The sequence below is a fragment of the Lagopus leucura genome, unplaced genomic scaffold, assembly GCF_019238085.1.
Source record: "Lagopus leucura isolate 7727_CA_CO unplaced genomic scaffold, USGS_WTPT01 Super-Scaffold_741, whole genome shotgun sequence".
NCBI classification, from domain to species: Eukaryota; Metazoa; Chordata; class Aves; order Galliformes; family Phasianidae; genus Lagopus; species Lagopus leucura.
Genome location: NW_024962256.1, coordinates 4685132 through 4704146, shown reverse-complemented (window position 1 = coordinate 4704146; position 19015 = coordinate 4685132). Strand labels below are relative to the sequence as shown.

Here is a 19015-nt window from a genome sequence, read left to right as displayed (position 1 = left end):
TCTGAGTGCTGCACCACCAGTGGTTTTTAGGACATTACCAAGCAACTGATGCCCTGTTTGCCTCATGTTGGAATTCCAATCCTGTGGGGCAGAACTGCAGCCTTGGCCCTGCTTTGCTGCTGTCCTGTGAGCTTGGGGTGGGGAGGGCAGGCAGGGGCTGCTCAGGTGATCTGATCCTGCAGGACACCCGCATCCCTCCCAACTATGGGTGAGCAAAATTAAACAAGAATAGGGCTGCTAGTAAAAGGAGTGAGTGTGCAGCCAAGGAAGGACATCAAAGCGAGCCTGCAGATGGGCTCAGGAGATAGAGGATTTGTGCAGCCCCAGAGGTGGGACTGCAGCATAACAAACCGCGGGTGAATGAATTAAAACGAAGCAGGCAGAGACCCCTCTGGGTGTTGGGATCCCTCTTTCATCAGCAGCCCCACCTCTCCGCTGGGAACGGCTGCCTTTCATGGTACAGCTTCTGCAAACGCTGCCGCTCCGTTCCCTCCTGGGCTGAGATGTGTTCAGCCCTTATCGTTCTCTTCCTTTGCTCTATTTGCATAATTGAAGGCTGCGATAAGAAACGGAGTGAAAATGCAAGTGGCGACAAGACTGCCAAGGGAGCAGCCGCGATTCCAACTGAAGCAGCTCAGCTGCACTGGCAGATTTTAATTCTGATGATGGCAACGCACCCCGGACCCACTGTACCTCTCCCAAGGCCACACATGGCAGCTGTGCAGGCTGGGGATGGGGCAGCGCTGTGTAGCCGGGGGGAGCGGGGCCGAGCCAGCCTGACGCCCTTGTTCTTTGCATTTGCTTATCTGTGGCTTTTTCTCTTTGTTTCCCTTTCTCTTTGCTTCTGACTGTGCAGGTCTTTTTGGTAGGCTTGCTGCGGCTGGACCCAGGCCAGGGTTGCAGGTTTCTGAGGGCGTTATTTACGCCACGATAACAATGGGTATGGCATGCATTCAAACCTGAAGTGCTTTTCCATTTCGGTTTTTTGTTTTTTGGTTTTTGTTTTGTTCTGTTTTTGTTTTTAAACCTTATTTTTAGCAAAGAAGACCATGTGCTCCCCCTGGCATTGCCCAGGATATGCATGGAGGGCAATCACCTGGCCCCTCACTTACCCGTGCTGGTTACACACCAGGCAGTACTGTTGGCTCCAGAAGCTCTGGCATGTGGGTTGGCTGGGGATCCCTACATCACTGCCACACAAGGAAGAATCCTTAGTGAGGCTTCCCAGGGGTGGTGAACTTCTGCTCCATCTGCGTTACTGACCCAAGTGCCTGTGGACATGGTCTAAATATGGATAAGGCATTGGAGGTTAATATTTTCCCCTAAAAGATGAACTGATACGCTGCAGGTATGGAGATATTGAGCCAGCAGCATGCTGTATTCAGGCTTTGAAAGGCAGTATTGTTTTTTTTAATAAGTTTAAGTGGTGCAGCTTTGTGCTGATCACTTAAGGAATGCTGCAGGTTAGGACTGGATAGGAGTTCAGCTTTGTTACCTCTCTCAGTTCTTTCTATTTAAAAAACAAACCCAGGTAAAGCAATGTCCTTCACTGAAGATCTTAGTGCTTTTTATCTCTTTTCCCCTTTTCTTTTTTTCTTTTTTTTTTTTCCCACTGATCTGACAAAGTTACCTCCTATAGATATTAAGATTTGATGAGTGTCATTAAATTCTGATAAGGGAAACATTTTTTCAAATATTTTTTCTGGTGCTGTTTGATGGGGTAAGACTGCAAAACTACACAGACAGTGCCCGAATCTTACTGTCTTGCTGAATGAGCCTAAGTAGCAGTGATAGGCATCCGGTCCTGTGAATAAAAGCTGCACTGTAAACACCAGCAAAGCATTGCAAATTCCCTTGCAGCCAATGGGACCATTTTTGCTGCTTCTGATGAATCTGGTGCCAATGACCAGCTGTTCCTATCAGCTGCTATAACCTACCATTAGCGCTGAGCATTGAAAATCTCAGCTCATCCTGATAAAGGAGCAATCAGTTTGAGAATGAACATGGAAAAATGTGATTGCTATTGTTTACAGCTGCCACTTGTGACTCATTCTTGCTGCTGCAGCAGTGTGTTACTTCAAAGCCCCTTGCTGTCCCCTCGATGCTGAGTGGAGGTTTGTTAGCCCAGTGAGGGAAAGTGGAATGACGTCTCAAATACAATAGATCCTTGCTTGTTTGCATGGCTTTGCAAATACCATTTTTACTTCTGACATTCAGAGGACAAGGGATGATTGTAGCTTGCTATTGCCTTAAAATTGTATTTGGCTTGAAGTGGAAAGTAGAGAAAGCATCTTGGCAGGAAAAAAAGCAGCAAGCATCAGAAAGCATCTAAGGGAACGTTCCCAAACTTGTGGCCAACTGAGACGTGTCTTTTGAGTGTTTGATGAATGAGACTATCAGGCTCAAAGCACCAAGATTGGCATCGGTCTAGAAAAAAAACAACAATAAAAAACAGATCTATAAGGGTTGTTTTCCTATTGATTCTTATCCTGTAGGTTATCCTCAAAAAACACGTTCCTGTGCTTGAAACTTTTGCATGTCGGAGTGTGGCTGAGGCAAGCAATAGGCCCAGGGTTGTCCTGGAGACGTGTTAGTGATAAAGCTTTGCTTTCGTTATAGAAGATGGTGAAGCTGTTAGCAGCTCATATGAATCCTATGATGAAGAAGAGAGCAGCAAAGGCAAGTCAGCAACCCATCAGTGGCCATCCACAGAAGCCACCATTGAGCTGATGAAGGATGCCCGCATCTGTGCATTCCTGTGGAGAAAGAAGTGGCTGGGACAGTGGGCAAAACAGCTGTGTGTCATCAAGGACACCAGGTTGCTGGTGGGTAAATCCTCACTGCCTAAAACAACCTATATTTTTGAGCTGGGGAGGGGATTGATGCCTTAGGCCAATGCTGGCAGAGCACCTCTAGAAGTAATGCTTCAAAAAAATCCTGTGAGCATAGGGATGCTATTCTATTTTCAGAAGTGATGTGAGCATGGTTGCAGAGGTGATTTAAGGGGTGTCGGAATCCCAGACTCCCAAAATACCTAGAGTTCTGTTTGGGAAAACTTTCTCAAGTGATTAAGCAGAAGGGATACTAAAGCTGCTGGCTAACCTCATACTTGGCCAACTAGCAACACTTGTAAGAAATATTTGCAACTATTTATACGTATACAGAGGAACGTGTATGCATGTAAGTGTAGAGGTGACCTGTGTGTAGACTGCATGGCTAGAATATGTCTCATCTTTATGGGACCTAAACCTTTGGTGCACTTCATGTGGTTGCATTGAGCCCCTTCCAGTGGTCAATTCCTGCCAGCAAGTAGAAGGGAAGGCTTTTCTTGGCTCCTACCTGACTTCCATCTTCCTCTCCCAGTGCTACAAGAGCTCCAAAGACCACAACCCTCAACTGGACGTGAATTTGCTGGGCTGCACTGTCATTCACAAGGAAAAGCAAGTGAGGAAGAAAGAACACAAGCTGAAGATCATCCCCATGAACGCCGATGTCATCGTGCTGGGGCTGCAGAGTAAAGATCAGGCAGAGCAGTGGCTCAGGGTCAGTGACACCTCTGGGGTTTGCCCAGGCCTTCACCTGCCAGGGAAGGCAGGTCCCTGAGCTGCATTTCCTTCAGGCTGCAGTGTCAGTTGTACCAGCCCATTAGCAGACTTATGTGCAAGGAGAGAAGCTGCTCACTTCCATCCTGCTGCCTCCATGCATGGGGAGGTGGCTCAGCCCCTGCTTCTCCCTGTGCTGGTGGCAGAATGAGCATTGTGAGGGAGTGATAACTAGAGAGGGCCTTTTGGAAAGGTCCTGTAGGGTTATTTCCTTGATTCCCTGCTGATGCAGAAGGAAGATAAAAATGAGGGGAAATGTGGGAGGACTGCATGCCTCATGGTCCTGTGTGGAGTTGTATATCTCCAAGAGACATTCCTCCTGCTGAATCCCAACAAGACCGTGTCTTATCTCCATCCTGTCCTTGCATGTTCCAACTCCTTCCTCACTAAAAGCCCATATACAAATACAGCACCTCATTTTCACCTCTGGGTTACTGCAGTTCTACTCACCAGACATGTTTTCTTTCTTGTGTGCAGGTAATCCAGGAGACCAGTGGTCTGCAGTGTGAAGGAGGCAGTGAAGGCAACCAGTACATCCCAGAGTCACAGCGTCTCAATTACCCAAAGGTACATTTGGTCTCTACAGATAGGATAAATAGCTGTTGGGATGACATTCCCACCCTATCCCTTTAAGTAACAGCTCAAAGTACTTTAATTTTGTTTGAGCAGAGACTGATACAAATGTAATCAGCCTTCTGCGCTAACAAGGAGCATTACTGGAACAATCTTACTTTCCTTTGAAAATCTTCTTGCTGCAAATTACCCCCAGAACTGTTTCAACACTGGGCTCCCTTCCATACAGGGGAACAGCTGCTATCTTATCCCGAGGGCAGTTGTGCTTAGCAGGAGTTTTGGAAGGGATGTAAACCTCTGAATGACAGGGCTAGAGATCACCTTTAGTCCATGTTAAGGGGGTGCTGCCCTGGTAACAGCTTGTTCCAAAACAGTGGAAGGAGAAAGAAACCTTCATGTTGGACAGCCAGAATGAGCTTCTTTGGGCATCTGGCCATTTCCTCTGCCCGTGTCCTCTTACTGGGACTTAGAAATGTGTGATCTCAAATCTGTGACGTGTCTGTTTTACTGGCATCAAATCCTAAGCTGCTGGTTTCCTACCTGAGTGTTCCCTCCCAGAAAATAAACTGTTTTGCCAGGAAATTAATCACCTGGGATGAGTGCTTGCTGGAGGGACAGGCTGTGTGCATCTGCAGAGCTGATGTCCTGTGCTTGTTGGCAGGTGGACCTCTCCGAGAGGTATTCTGCAGCCTCAGAGAGCGGCAGCAGCACAGATGGGCACCCTGAGACAGTCGAGACAAAGGATGGTAAAAACTCCCCCTGGGAATGCAGGGAAAGCATGGCACTAACCCTGTGTGCACCAGGCTTCTGTAGCTACTGCTCCCTGCTGCTGCCACCCCATACTGACCCAATGTGGGGCAAAAACTGTGAACTTGATTTCATTGCATTTTTTTGTATAGTGAAATAGCAGCTCAGAGTTTCTGTGGGTGTGTGCCACAGTGCTGTGTTGCATGGCTGCAGTGCAGGGAGCTTTGGGGCAGGACACCTAGCTGGGACAGTGGGCTGCATGTCTGTGAGTTTGAAAAACCATGCATGTTTTGTTTCCTTTTTGGTAGTTAAAAAGAAGGGCACAGCTGGCCTAAAACTAAGCAACCTCATGAACCTCGGGAGGAAGAAATCCAGCTCTCTGGATAGCCCGGAGAGATCCCTGGAGACTTCAAGTAAGTGATGTGAGTGGTGTGCACTGCGGGGTGAGCACCTAGCTACACTATGCATCAAGTTGCCCCACTGCAGGAGGCAAAAGGGCCACTACCAACTTGGTGTGTGCCAGTAATTCCGTGCACTTCATGGTGCTTTTTACATGTTGAGGTGACTGTGTTGCTTACGAGGCCAGGCAAGGGCTCACAGGGTGACTCAATAAGAAGGGCAAATAATGCCAGACATGCACACAGCATCTCGTGCTGCTCTGCCTCGATCAACCAGGACATGGGATTCAGGTGGGAGGAGGTTGTGTAGGTCAACTAGAATTCATCACTTGGGACTAGTTTTGTCCAACCATGTGTAGCCAGCTCACTGCTCCAAACCTAACCTGAATGTCAAGTGCCCCATTTTGAACAGTTTTTCACCCCTTCAAACTGTCTTGCATGGTTCAGAACCACTCACCTTTATTTTTTGCTCTGTGTCATTGCCTGCGGCTTTTTGCAGTGATCTCAGAACCTGTCTGTGGGGTGCAAAACACAACTAAATGCAACCTGTGCTTGCTTGCAGGTTACCTGAATGTGCTAGTGAACAGCCAGTGGAAATCCCGTTGGTGTCAGATAAAAGATGGTCACCTCCATTTCTACCAGGACAAGAACCGAAGCAAACTGGCTCAGCAGCCCCTAAGTTTGGCAGGTTGTGAAGTTATCCCAGAGCCAAGCCCTGATCATCTCTATTCCTTCCGCATCTTGCACAATGGGGAAGAACGGGTCGTTCTGGAGGTAAGGTGTACATCTCTATACGTGTTCTGTTTTAGCTTGGGTGTCATAGCAGGCCTAAAACCTGTGTCTGCAAGCTAAATGCTTTCAAGGCTCTTTAGAGGAACCTTCAGTCCAGCAAAACTGAGCCTGAAGTATCCAACTTTGGTTCACCAGCCCACGGTCACCTAGAAGGTGTCTTGGCAGGCAATCCAGGCTGCCTCGGATGCTGGCATCTCCAGAGGAGCATTCAGCCTTCATCGTAGGCACTCATCTTAGGATGGGATGAAGGGTTCTCTGGGAATTGCCCATCTCTCTCCACTGGCTACAGGCTAAGCTGGGATGATTATGGGATACATCTTTGTTAATGCTTGATGAGAGGGGTGTCACTTCAGAGATTTAATTCTGATTAAGAGGAATAGAAAACTTATTCTTCTGAAAACAAGAGTTCTCAGCCAGGGGTTATGAGTGCATTCCAAGTAAACTGATCACAGATCTGCTCCTGAAAGTGAATTCATCTCCATCTGTTACTTTCCTTTGCCTGAATCCAGCACTGCTTATCTCTAATCTTAGTTCTCTCTGACGACAACAGCGTGATTATAGTAGGAGGTGGACAATGTGAGCCATTTCCTGTATTTTTCCAGTTGGTGGAATATTTATAGCTAAACAACTGACTTTGAGTGCCTGCCATGATGTTTTTAGGTGTTTTTGTTTAGCCTCTGGTTCAGAGTATGTCTGCGTCCAAAAATTTTTGCCTAATTACAGATGTGAAGAGGTACTGAGAAAATCTATGTTTTGTGAATGGAAGAAACTGTATTTTGTTGGGATGTCAGACTCAATGTACAGACTTCTGGCTGGCTTCCCTGGCACTGCATTCTATGCTAAATAAAACAGGTCGGAAGCTTAAAATATACTTTCCAGTTTGGGATTCACTTACCCTGAATTTTGCTTTGTACTTACTGCTCTAATGCTTCAAATCAAAGCAAAAGATGTCTGCATCAGCCCACTTCTTGCTTCAGGTGGAAGTCATCCACTACTGGAAAGCACATATGGCTATTTGCTATATCTGACTTCCAGGCACAATACTTAATGTTTAATTTTGCAAAATGTCAGGCTGTTCACTGCACTGGGAATTTGGTACTGACTGTGTTGTAGCCAAGGGGCTGTCTTTGAAGTTCTTCCCTAACCATACTTTAATCTCTCCCCTTCTCTTCTTTGCTAAGACCCAGGGGAGGCTTTGGGGCTCTGGTATAAGGAATGCACAGGCTTTGCTGTGCTTGGGCCTGGTGTTTGGAAATCGTGTTACTGCACTCTGCTGGTCTAGAACAGAAAATGCACTTTTTCCATGAAAGTGTCTTTAGTCCTCGAGATATTTTCACTTTCATATGCAGCTGAATTGCTCACCGTAGCAAGAAAAATGCAGACTGACTATACGTTCTAGAGGACAGAGGAGCTGCATTTATATGTCTATGTCCCAAATTTGCAAATCAGTCCATATACAGAACAGTACTTTTTATTTTTTTCAGTGTAGTCTCAGGTTTAATATAATAAATACTGTGCTGTTCATCTTCCTACTTGCAAGGCCAGAGGGCTGCCAGTGCAGTTTCCTACCAAGGCTAGCTTGGCAGTAGCGGTGGGAGCCCAGGGACGCTGCTGTAGCTACTCATAACATCTGTCTGGTCACCTTACAGGCAAAGTCCTCAGAGGAGATGGGCCACTGGCTGGGGCTCCTCTTGTCCGAGTCAGGCTCAAAAACAGACCCAGAGGAATTTACCTATGATTATGTGGACGCTGACAGAGTCTCCTGCATCGTGAGCGCTGCAAAGAACTCTTTCTTGTATGTATGGGGTGCCACAGTGCTTCTTGCAGCTGGGGGAGTGGGAACCAAGCTGGACAGGGGTCCCTACATGCTGGCAGCAGGGCTTGGGTGCTTCAGCCCTGTGTGCAGCTTGACTGCTCTCTTTGAAATCCAATGCAAGACAGGACAGCACTTGTCCCCACGTGATGCATTCAACCTGTGCACTGCTGCCACGGGGAAAGGGGTGTGCGCCCAGGTTTGTGGGGCTGGGTGTGCAAAGGCTTAAGCACAGATGTCCCAAAATTCAGGACAGTGTGAGGATGCAGCAAGACCTACCCCTCCTGATAAAATGTCCTGCTGCCTGTTCACAGCCTAATGCAGAGGAAATACTCCGAGCCCAATGCCTACATCGACAACCTGCCCAAGGGGAGGGTACAACAGGAAGAGCTCTATGATGACGTGGATCTGCCAGATGTGCCAGTGGTAAGGAGCCCCAGCTGGGAACAGCACTCAGAGAAGGGGAGGCCAAGCCCTTGGGGAAATCCAGAGAAGTGGACAGTGGTGAGGAGCTGCTGAGAAATGTGGGAGGTTTCCAGCAGAGTGCATTTAGATCTGCAGTTACTTGCAGTGAAAGCCCACAGATTCTGTCTGCTAACAGCACAGATGAGTTGGTGGCCATGGGTTCTTTGGACTCTGTTTTACCAAAACTCCTCCCACTGCATGAGAGCCATCCCATAAAGACAGGGCAGGCTCTGCTGGGGTCAAGGGCTCTGATCCTAGATCTATAAAATACTGAGATGCCTGCATGAGGCTGCTGCAACCGCTGGAAAGACTTAATGAAGGAGAGTGAAGGTGATTTTCTGTACACTTTAAATATCCCTTAAGGAATGACTTAGAAAATGGGGTTGTGACTCTGTTCAATCATGGAAGAGTTTACGGAAAACATCACAGACTGCCTGACATGCTCTGCTCTTCAGTGAGACTTGGCATGTGCTTCTGGCTCCAGCAGATGGTCTCTTTTCATGGGAACATTCACCTTTTGCAGGAGGAAGAACCCAAGAGTGAGAGCAAGTTGGAAGGGGACCAAGATAGGGTGTACCTGGATCTCACCCCAGTGAAGTCATTCCTGCACTGTGCTGGCAAGAAGCCATGTCAGCCTTCATCCCTGAGCTCACCAGCTCTAGAGAGGGCTGGCAATAAGGCTGTAGCAGACAGCACAGCTGAGACAGCCCCAGCAGATAAGGATGCCGAGCCCTGCAAAAAGGAGGAGACCTCAGAGCAGGTATTTCAGTGTGGTTTGGGGCCAGGATTCAGCAGAGATCTGGTTCCCCACCACATCATCCCACCTCCATTCCCCTATCCTCTGCCTCAGAAACACTCAGAAAAGCCGGAACCTGAAGAGCCACCACCACAGGTGCCCACTGTGAAAATCCAGACGCAGCAGCAGAACATCACCTTCCCACAGACCGCCCCCGAGCCACCAGCAGGCTCTGTACCAGTGGGCAGCCCACAGCTGATGCCCGCACACCGACCCAAGATGCCACTGCCTGGTGAGTGGGAAGTTCTGCCCTGCAGTATACAAGCAGCTTGCTGAGCCTCCTAAGGCTTACACAAGTCTCACTCATTTTTGACTGTATGCACCTGTAGTCCTTTTTTCGCTTTTTCCCTGTCTGTGATGGTCTTGGGGGCTTGCATTTTCAGTGGCAGCGGTGGAAACCAAGCTGGGCAAGAACAGGACAGAGGCAGAGGTGAAGCGGTTTACGGAGGAAAAGGAGCGGCTGGAGAAGGAGAAGGATGAAATCCGGGCTCAGCTCACCCAGCTGCGCAAGGAGAGGCGGGAGTTGAAGGAGATGCTTGCAGGATGTACAGGTAGAGCAAGGCAAGAGGCAACGTGCAGAAACAAGTCAAGGCGGGGACTATGGAGGTGAAAGAGGTGACAAACTTGGGACCAGAAGGGTCTTTGCACCTCCATCACCAACTTCGGGACCATAGGTACACTAACATGAGACCTGCTGCCAGGGGAATCAGTGCTGAAATACTGGAAAAGAATGGACCCTTAATCCCGTTTCCATCTCGTGGCATGGGAGGGACAGGCAAGTCGTGCCATGATGGCATGATTTGCCTTGGTTCTGTGACAGCCAGGATAGACTTGGCACTCTGAGCTAGACCACATCACATGGAACTGGAGCTGGCTCTGCTATGGTCCATCTTAGGGCAAAGTATAAGTAATATGTACAGGAGTAACACAAACTCCTGTAGCTGATCTCTGCTCCCCCAGTTACCCCCCAGGTCTCCCTATTTCCTGCAGCACCTTACCTGCTTTTGCAGACAAGAACCTGGAGCAGAGGCTGAAGGAGATAGATGAAGAGTGCAAGAGGAAAGAAAGCCGAAGGGTAGACCTGGAGCTGAGCCTGGTAGAGGTGAAGGAGAACCTGAAGAAGGCAGAGTCTGGTCCTGTGACGTTGGGCACCACTGTGGACACCACGCACTTGGAGAATACAGCTCCCCGGGTAGGTTTCAAAGTCAGTGTTCCACTGGAAAACAACTGGGTTGGGATTGTGGAGCTTTTCTACAAGATAGTGCTAAAAAAGGCCACAATTTCTCTCTCTAGAATGAAGTAAGTCATCGTGATTTCCATTATTTTTGTTGCAGACTCAAACAAAACCTGCCAGTCCAGCAACTAGCGCAGAGAGCTCACCAGTCAACTCAGCAACGGCTCTGAAAAACAGGCCTTTGTCTGTCATGGTGACGGGGAAGGGGACAGTCCTACAGAAAGCTAAGGTAACGTGCCAGTGAGTGTGTGGGGTAACCACTGCTCCCTGTCCTGGCAGCAAGGCAGCCCAGCAGGGATGGCTGTGGTCAGGTTGGGTGTTTAGGAAGCATGCTGACCCATGCTTCACAGCAGCCTGGTTTTCCTCTGGTCTTTTCACCCAAGTTTGTTCTGACTGTGATTTAAATTAGTCACTGTAACTGGAGCTGAGCCACACTGCTTGTGTTGGCAGCAACTGGAGTAAACAAGTGGTTTACTCTCACTGTGCTGATATACATTTGAGGTTTAATTAGGAGGCAATGTGACAGTCTGCTCCTGCCCCAACCAATATAGCTGACATCTCATGGGGTTTCAGACTACACCTCCAGTGGCTGGAAACAGCAGCCCAACATGGACAGGAGCAGTTTCAGTTTCTCCACTGCTTCATATGGAGTTCTCCTTACTATGTTCTATCTTTGTAACAAAAGAAAGACACTGGCTGAGCTTTTCTTTGCCTCTCCTTTAAATGTTGCACACTATCTCCATCCTGCTCACGTGCAGCAGTGCCTCTGCTGTCTGGAATGGGAAGTCTGTAATGAAAGCAGAACTCTCTGACATGCCAAGTAGCCAAAACCAGTTAGCTAAGAGATGAACAGGCTGCTCCTGAGCTTATTAGAGCTATTGCAGCTTGCCAGGTTTACCATTTTGACTAATTCACCTTTGTTCTTTGGCAGGAATGGGAGAAAAAAGGCGCAAGTTAGAAGTACATTTTTCAGAGATGGACTAAAGACTGGAACTGCCCATGCATAGAAAAGGGGATTCGAACACCAGTAGGTGGATGTTGGGTGTGCAGCACAACCCACACCAAGCACCTCCTCCGCCTCACGCCGCCTGCTTGGATGCAGCAGTGGAGTCAGCAGCTGCTGCTACCACTTATCCCAAACAATCTTGCTCTTTCCAGACAAGTCCCATCACGTAGCTAAAACAATAACAACTGGTGGCAATCCTTGCATCAGATTCCTAACCCAGTTACTGTAAACAAGAATGTTACTGTACATAGGGGTGTTTTGTGTATTTCTACTCTGAAGGTTTATTGACGAGTTATTAAGGTTTCTATATTAGTGACAGTAGTGAGTTCAGGGCGGTCCTCTGCTAGTCTTCATCCCCCCATGATTTTCAACCTGTCATGGCAAATTGCAGCCAGCTTAAGTCTCACCTGCCTTGCTGCTGGCTGTCCCTCAGCTGCAGATCATCCAGATGCCCAGGTCTGACTCATCAGCAAGACACAGATGAGAAGCACACAGGCACCTGTCCAGTAGGAAGGACCCTCTCAGCATTACAGGGAACTAACTGTACATACACATGCAGCAAGGATTTTCAGTGACCAATTGCATCATGCACAGGCTTAATGCTACCAGCCTGTGGTAGGGTTGATTTGCCAGAATGTGGAGGAGGATGCCTGCTCACCTTCTCATGCTGTGTTACAGACTGGTGGAATCAAGGTTTCTGTGCAAAAGTGATCTTCCAAACAGAGTTACTAAAAGTTCTTGAGGATCTTGATCTCCTTCACCTGAGGAGTTTGTTCTGAAAAAGAATAATCATAGTTGAAGGCTTGTTAATGACGTACCAAAGTCCCAGGCCTGCTTACCCTGCTGAATGAGGATGCTGGATATGATGCCCTTTCTGAGAGGAGGTAAAGGTAGCTCTGTGCTCCTGCCCTGGTGCTCAGCACCACATTGCTGATGCTCTCTGGTCCCTGTGGAGCTGCAGCACGACCCCTAGCAGCAGCTGTACATTGCTAAACACCCCTGTGGGAAAGAGCCCCTTTGCATGGGTTCAGATGGGTGCTGGACCTGCTCTCCTCCCTGTCTCTGGATGGCTGCTAGCTGTCCTGGTGCTATCACCCTTATTTCTAGATCAGTAAAACTTAACATAGTCTTTGGATGCTGTGTACTTGCAAAGCTCATCCCTATGCTCCATGGCCAAGCTGTTCAATGAGAGAGATTGTGTGCCTGGAACTGCTAAAACTTAGAGATATTACAATTCAAAGAGAGGCACAGAGAAATCCATCCACCTGGAGTTTCCTCTCCAAAGCACAGGGAGGTCATGGACACCAAGAAGCTTTTGTTTTGCCCCATCCTAAGCTGTCAGGAGCTCCTGTTCCCACCCTAAGCACACACACAGCACCACGCTCTCCTCCTACACCCTGCTGTCTGCAGAGCTTGTTCAGCTCTCTCACAGCTGTAACCAGCTAACATGGATGAGAGCAGCTGTGCTTTCTGCCTTGTTGGCTCTGCTGGGTGGTAAACATGTTTCCCAGACAAGAATTGTTAAGTAATGTCTCAGCGTCCCCATTGTTTTCTTAACTCAAAGCATTTCCTTTATTCTAACTGTGACCTATAAAGTGGCGCTTTAGAGGGTTTTATAATAAAATGTTGAATATATTATGTTACCAGTGTATTCTATGTTAGCGAGGCTTGTCCCTGATCTGCTTTCTAGTATCTTTCATGCACTTCAAACCACCACCATTATGAAGTTCCTTAGCTAGGCCATCCACAAGGACTAAGTCTTAAACAAATAATTCAGTATTCTAGAGTGACAGCAATGGAAATGAAAAACCTTTCTGTCAGCTAACCTACTGAAAAGATCCCTGGTAGTTTGCACAAATAACACAAAATAGGCTCCTGCCTGTAGCTCAAATAACAAAATGAATCAGCAGAGGGAAAATGCGTGAGAAGTCCCTCACCTTCTGCTTGCCACCACGTGGCAACTGTGTGCAGTGCTTGGTGCCTGCTCCCATCACTGACAGGAAAAGGAGGAAGGAGTTTAGCTGGAAAGGAAGGAGAAGGGTTAGCAAGGATTGCTCCCCAGCAGCTCTGCCCATCAGTATCGGGTCCAGCCTTTCCTAGCACAACCCTGCCTTGATCCCCATGGATCTTGACCTTGACCTGCTAACAAATGCAGTTTCCTAGGATCTCAGCCACATTTTAAAGTTGAAAAAGAACATTTCTTGTTAAGATGTAGAAGTTAGCTAAATAGCTGGGGCATTAACAAATTTACTTGTACTGCAGAGAATAAGATTTGCATGTTTGTTGTGAGCTGAAGACAGCTGGCCTTAAGGAGAGTTCATGTGATATTTACTAGTCACAGCAGGCATGATTTTGCTTGTGTTGCACAGGAAACACAAGGACAAAGGGAAGGTAAGACCCAAGGGGGTGAAATTCATGACACTTACCTAAATCCCAGTTCCTTGCAGGAGAAATAGGCTCTCCCCTGCAGTCAGCACCTGGCCCATGACCAGTGAAGGTTCATGCTGGAATCATACAGATTAAGAGGAATTCACACATCTCTGTTAGCAGCTGCCCTGACACCCAGTGACATGCTCGCCTTGTCCATGGGCTCTGTGCCCTGCTAACCCAGACAGGATTAGTGCTGGCTCACAGGGACCCCTGCATGGCTTTCCAGGCTCAAGCATCCCCCACCCTTCAGGGCATGAGCTCCCTTCAGACACATTCTCATTAAACATTTCTGATGGAATTCAAAGCAAGTCTGCAGGGATGAATTTAATAAGGAGTTATGTCAGAGCCCTGAGCCACTTACCCTTTTTTAATTAAGATTTGCAGGAGAAAGGACCAAGAAATTAGCCAGGAACAACTCCAACAACTGCTCAGCCATGTCCTGCTGAGCTGTGGGATCAGTGCACATCCAGCATTCCCCAACCCAACTTACCAGGTTGGCTGTTCCCTCTCCTCCCACTGCCCTGACACCTCCTTACCTCACAGAGTGCTTTGCCCCCTACAAGCAGGGCCACTGGGCTGTGCTGATGGGTTTGTGCTCTCCTTTGGTAAAGCCCTGCAGAAAGGGAGGACTGCAAACGGGGCAGTGAGGGAAGAAGTCATGATCTTGGACCCAGCACCCAGCAGGGGATGCACAGAGAGATTGGGAAGAGGCTCCTGTGCAGCTCAGCTGGAATCCAGCCATCTCCACAAACACAAACCATGGCTTCTGAGGTTATCTGTGAACCTGGTATCACCCATTCTCCCTTCAGATAACACTTACGCAGTGGAGACAGTGCTTATGCAGCGCTGCCTATATGAACGATCTTGGTAGAATCATTTCTCTTTCTACCAAAATGTCAGCCCTTCCTCCAGGTAAGCCTGTTCTGCTGTGCCTTAGGCACCAAAGGACACAGACCACGTACTGAAAAGAGGAAATTCTTGCTTCTCCTACAAGATGTAATAGCATTATATTGTCTTGGGGCCAGCTTTCAGTCTCAGGAGAGCCTCATATAATTGTCAGTCTGACAGTGAACCTGCAGAATAATTTGTCTCTCTTTTTATACATCTGATCTCATTATTCAGACCAGGACAACTGAGTGAAGGGGTTTTTCTCCTCCTCTGAACAACAGTTGCTACTCTCACTGGGACTGGCAGCCACTGCTCGTGTCCCTGCTTAGGGCTGCCCTGGCTGTGCCCAGGGACGGATGCCATGGAAAAAGCAGCAGAGAACAACATGATAGTCTGACTTGTCATCCTCGGGAGCACAGTTCATAGCCTTATGGGCAAACTGACCTGGTGATCCAGTGCTGCTCTGGAGGATAGAAGCATGAGGCCAAACTGTCTCTGGAGATGCAAATATTATCAGAGCCCAGGAGAGGCTGAGCTCTGGATGCAGAGGCTGCTGCTGTGCTGGTGACCAGGTCAGCTTGAAACACCAAGGGGAGGCAGAATCACACAGCAACTCCTTTGGGGTCATACAATCCATTGCAAAACCAACCATTTTCAAACCTTAACAAAACAGGCAGCTGCAAAAATGCCTATGAAGATAAACCATATTAGACTAGCCCAAATGAACTCAGAGAAAAAAGCAGCACAGATAACTTAAGAACAGAGGCTCATAACCAGTTCCTCTTCCTCTTACCTGTCCAGCACACCATTCACTCCATCACTTGCTGCCTAACCTGGTCACCATGGACTGTATTTGATTTCATTCTGCAGTTATTGCACTGAAATTATCACTTCTGGCCAAGATCAAGTATCAGCTTAGAAAGACAATCAAATCTTCAGAATGAGGCAAAAGCTAACACCAAGACGTCAGCTGACTCAGAGTCTGACCCAGCCTATTGCTTCAACACTTTCTTAAACACCCCTATGCTCTGGGAACCAGAGCTGCCATCTCCATAATCTGCCATCAGTGGGAGCTCCAGAATTGTTCAGATGTCTACATGTTTTCAGTCTAACTCTAAGACCTCTCAAGGAGTCCATTCAAAATATAACAATTACACATAAAAATGCCAAAAATAAATACTTAATATCAAATATTTACTCAATTCCAAAAGAAAGAGAGCACCAGAAAGCCCAGTTTGTGCAGTGCAGGAACTGGGAATGGCCCAGTCACTCAACCAAGGGCAGCAATGTCTTGCTGGGTCAGAACTGGAGCTCACAGCACTTCTGGGTCAGCATCTCAGGACCTTTTCAGGTGCCGGTGGTCTCCAGAGAAGCACTGAAAACTGCCTGGAATCTGCTGCACATGGGAGTCTGTAGGGAGGACTGGAGATCTTGGAGAATCACCTCAGGGAACTCCTGTTGTAGAGGAAGAGAAATAAATGTGGGTAAGCGCTCTAGGAACATGCTCAGTCCCTTATAGCCTAGCAAACACCTCCTGAGCCTTAGCTCACAGATGTTAGAAGCAAACCTGCTGGGCCTGATGTCTAACATCTCACAGACATTAGAAGCCATGAGAAGGGTTTCTTCTAGCACGGCCCAGGGAAAGGGAAACAAATGGAGGGGAGGACTACCAAAATTTTTAGACCTTCTCAATCTTTAACTCGCTTAGTGAACGTGTAAAACAGTGCAGCTCAGCATCCCAAACATCTCTACTCTCCATGTGACTCACGTCCCCTCAGCACCAAGACCCAGCCACCAAACAGCTGACAGGGAACTACAGCCAGCTCTCTGCTAAGGAAGAGGTGGAGATTTGGGATGGGTTGAGTGGGGCTGGGCAGGTGCTGCAGCTGTCATCCCCTGAGCCTTACTGCTCTCGCAGTGGAGTCCTTCCCAGCCATGACATTCACACCAGTAGCTTCCCGGCCTGAGGATGCACACGCCCTGGTTCATGCATGGGTTAGGTTTGCACAGGTTCACAGGGCTTTTTGCTTCTGCAACAAACACAGACAGAACAGTGGGGTCAGGCATATTGAGGGAGTATTAACTGTTAAATGCACATCCATTAGCAATGCTTCAGAGAACAGTGACAGCAATTAAATAACCCAACCCCCAGAAAACATCATCTGGGGAAAGCAGAAGTGATACACACAAATTTGGCAGAGAGTGTAAGCCTGCAACAAACTCCTTTGTGTTTAAACTACAGAAGAGAAAGGCTGGCTTTGCTACATGTTTGATTCTAAAATGGAGCATCTTCAGAGCTGTGTGCTGAACGCACAAGCACCTCTAAGCCCCCAGGTCCAGACGTTGCCAATGCAGAGCAGGACACACGCCCCAAGCAGTTTACAACCCCAAATACCTCTGGAGTTCAAACCCTGCTGTGCTCTGGAGAGGAGCTGAGGTTATATGTGAGGGAAGCAAGAACAAGAAATCATTCACAAATGAGTGAAAAAAACAAAAGAAATATTTCAGGGCTTTTTTTTTTTTTTTCTTGGAGATTAGAGAGAAAAGCCCACAAGCCTAAGCTGTTATTAGCTCTGTTCTTTTGAAGTATGTGACAGATTTCCCAGCCCCCTTAAGAGAACAGAGCTCAGCTGTCAGCAGGGCTGGCAGGGCTCCATGCTGTGAATGCACTGGGCTAAGTAGCAGCATCCCAGAGGAATTTGCTTGCAGCCTTCTGGCATCCCTGCAGCAGAGCTGGGAAGGGTATGAAATTCCTTCACCAAACCACTGCATGGTGTAGCCTGGACCTGCAGCCTTGCCCTTTGCTCCACAATAGGAAAAAACAGACAATGGGAATAAGGTGTGAGAAGGAAAGAATATAAACTCCACCCCCTATCCATCAGAATGCTTACTACACATTATAGCACATAATAGCCGTTCTCCCCGTATAGGTGTGCTGGTACACATCAGTACTCAAACACATACCTACGACTGGCAGTTATCTACTTACTGAGATCTGAACAATTTCAGTCTTCAGTTCCTGCTGACGTTACGTGGACACAAACAACCCTTTTGTCACAGATCCCAGATGGGGTTCTGCCTCACAACGCACCCCCAAGGGAACGCCTTCGCATTTAGCACTGATGGCAGAGCCACCACAGCACAGTCAGAGGGACCTCATACCCAAACACATCTGCGCCCTTCCTGCTGCCCAGAGAGCCCTCCTGGTCTCTGCTCTGCAGAACACGTGCCCACTGTGTGTGACCCAGGGGTCCCTGCTGGGGGAAGCGTGCTGTTCTGCCCAGACACCATTAACCCTGCACTCAAGCCTACCATTAACACTGCATCACCCTAAATAAGCATCTTTCACTTCACCCCACAGCGACCCTAGGAGGTTGTGTTTTCATTAGGCAGATATTACATACAGTTATTGCTTTGGATCTTTTCTCCCAGAGCCCGAGACATTTTTCCCAGCCTCTTTTCAGCCGTGCCTCAGAACACAATACTCCAGGTGTCCAGAGGCAGGGGCTGTTTTTCACATGCTTTTATGACAAGTCTTTTCTTTTTTTTTTTTAGTCCTTTCACAGACAGAGCTTCTGTTATTAAGCCTTGGACTTGGAGCAGAAGACTGAATGAAGGGCTTATCTTTCCATCAGCCTTGGCCCCAGCCTATATGTACAAACAGTGATTACCTGCACACGAAATGAAAGCAACAATTCAGTCTCAGGAAATGATACGTTATTACCCAGAATCACTGAACCTTGCTGTCTCTTCCCCTTCACCTGTGGCCTTGTGGTTAATTTCATGGTACAGTAGATTGTTTTGATAGTAACACAGCTGAAAATACCACTGCAGTAGATGCAGACTGAAAAGCTCCAGGTACAAACTGCCTGCAGAAGCCTGCCAGGAGACAGGCTGCTTGGACCACAGAGATAGCTCTGCTGTCTTTTCTAACCCCAAAAGAGACACAGCATGCCAATACATTAAGACAGGCTTTGATTGTGCCGTTAATCACAGCACTGCTCTAATTGCATCTTCATCTGATCTTACATAGGGGTTAAAACACCAGACCGCAAAGACAGATGTTAGACTATTCTGAACGTGAAACAATGTGGATTAGCTGGAGCAGCAAGGAACTAAAAACATTTCTCTACCACTAATGCCTAAAAACCCAGGTTGCTTTCCTCCCTGAAAAGCTCATTTCAATCAAACAGAAGCACTCACACTCATCATGTTTCACTCACTCACAAGCACAAGCACAAGCACAAGCACAAGCACAAGCACAAGCACAA

The 19015-nt window shown here is 47.8% G+C and overlaps 2 protein-coding genes across 5 annotated transcripts in view; one reads left to right on the top strand and one right to left on the bottom strand.

Moving 5' to 3' along the window:
• The window catches only part of AFAP1L2 (actin filament associated protein 1 like 2), a 55461-nt gene extending 42400 nt beyond the window's left edge, over window positions 1–13061 (top strand). For 3 of the 4 annotated variants that reach the window (XM_042863712.1, XM_042863714.1, XM_042863710.1), the window contains 14 exons: window positions 2620–2825; window positions 3364–3543; window positions 4080–4169; window positions 4837–4921; window positions 5231–5335; window positions 5883–6094; window positions 7762–7907; window positions 8240–8351; window positions 8914–9150; window positions 9241–9418; window positions 9570–9737; window positions 10197–10378; window positions 10521–10649; window positions 11352–13061. In XM_042863712.1, coding sequence (XP_042719646.1) covers window positions 2620–2825; window positions 3364–3543; window positions 4080–4169; window positions 4837–4921; window positions 5231–5335; window positions 5883–6094; window positions 7762–7907; window positions 8240–8351; window positions 8914–9150; window positions 9241–9418; window positions 9570–9737; window positions 10197–10378; window positions 10521–10649; window positions 11352–11378 — 2057 coding nt within the window. In that variant the 3' untranslated portion in view covers window positions 11379–13061. The remainder of the gene's footprint in view (window positions 1–2619; window positions 2826–3363; window positions 3544–4079; window positions 4170–4836; window positions 4922–5230; window positions 5336–5882; window positions 6095–7761; window positions 7908–8239; window positions 8352–8913; window positions 9151–9240; window positions 9419–9569; window positions 9738–10196; window positions 10379–10520; window positions 10650–11351) is intronic. The other variant, XM_042863711.1, reaches the window with a different exon arrangement.
• Window positions 13062–15973: 2912 nt separating this feature from the next.
• The window catches only part of VWA2 (von Willebrand factor A domain containing 2), a 15449-nt gene continuing 12407 nt past the window's right edge, over window positions 15974–19015 (bottom strand). Inside the window, exons 11-12 of the mRNA XM_042863856.1 lie at window positions 16652–16774; window positions 15974–16199 (exon numbers count right to left, since the gene is read on the bottom strand). Of these exons, the coding sequence (XP_042719790.1) occupies window positions 16189–16199; window positions 16652–16774 (134 nt within the window). The 3' untranslated portion in view covers window positions 15974–16188. The remainder of the gene's footprint in view (window positions 16200–16651; window positions 16775–19015) is intronic.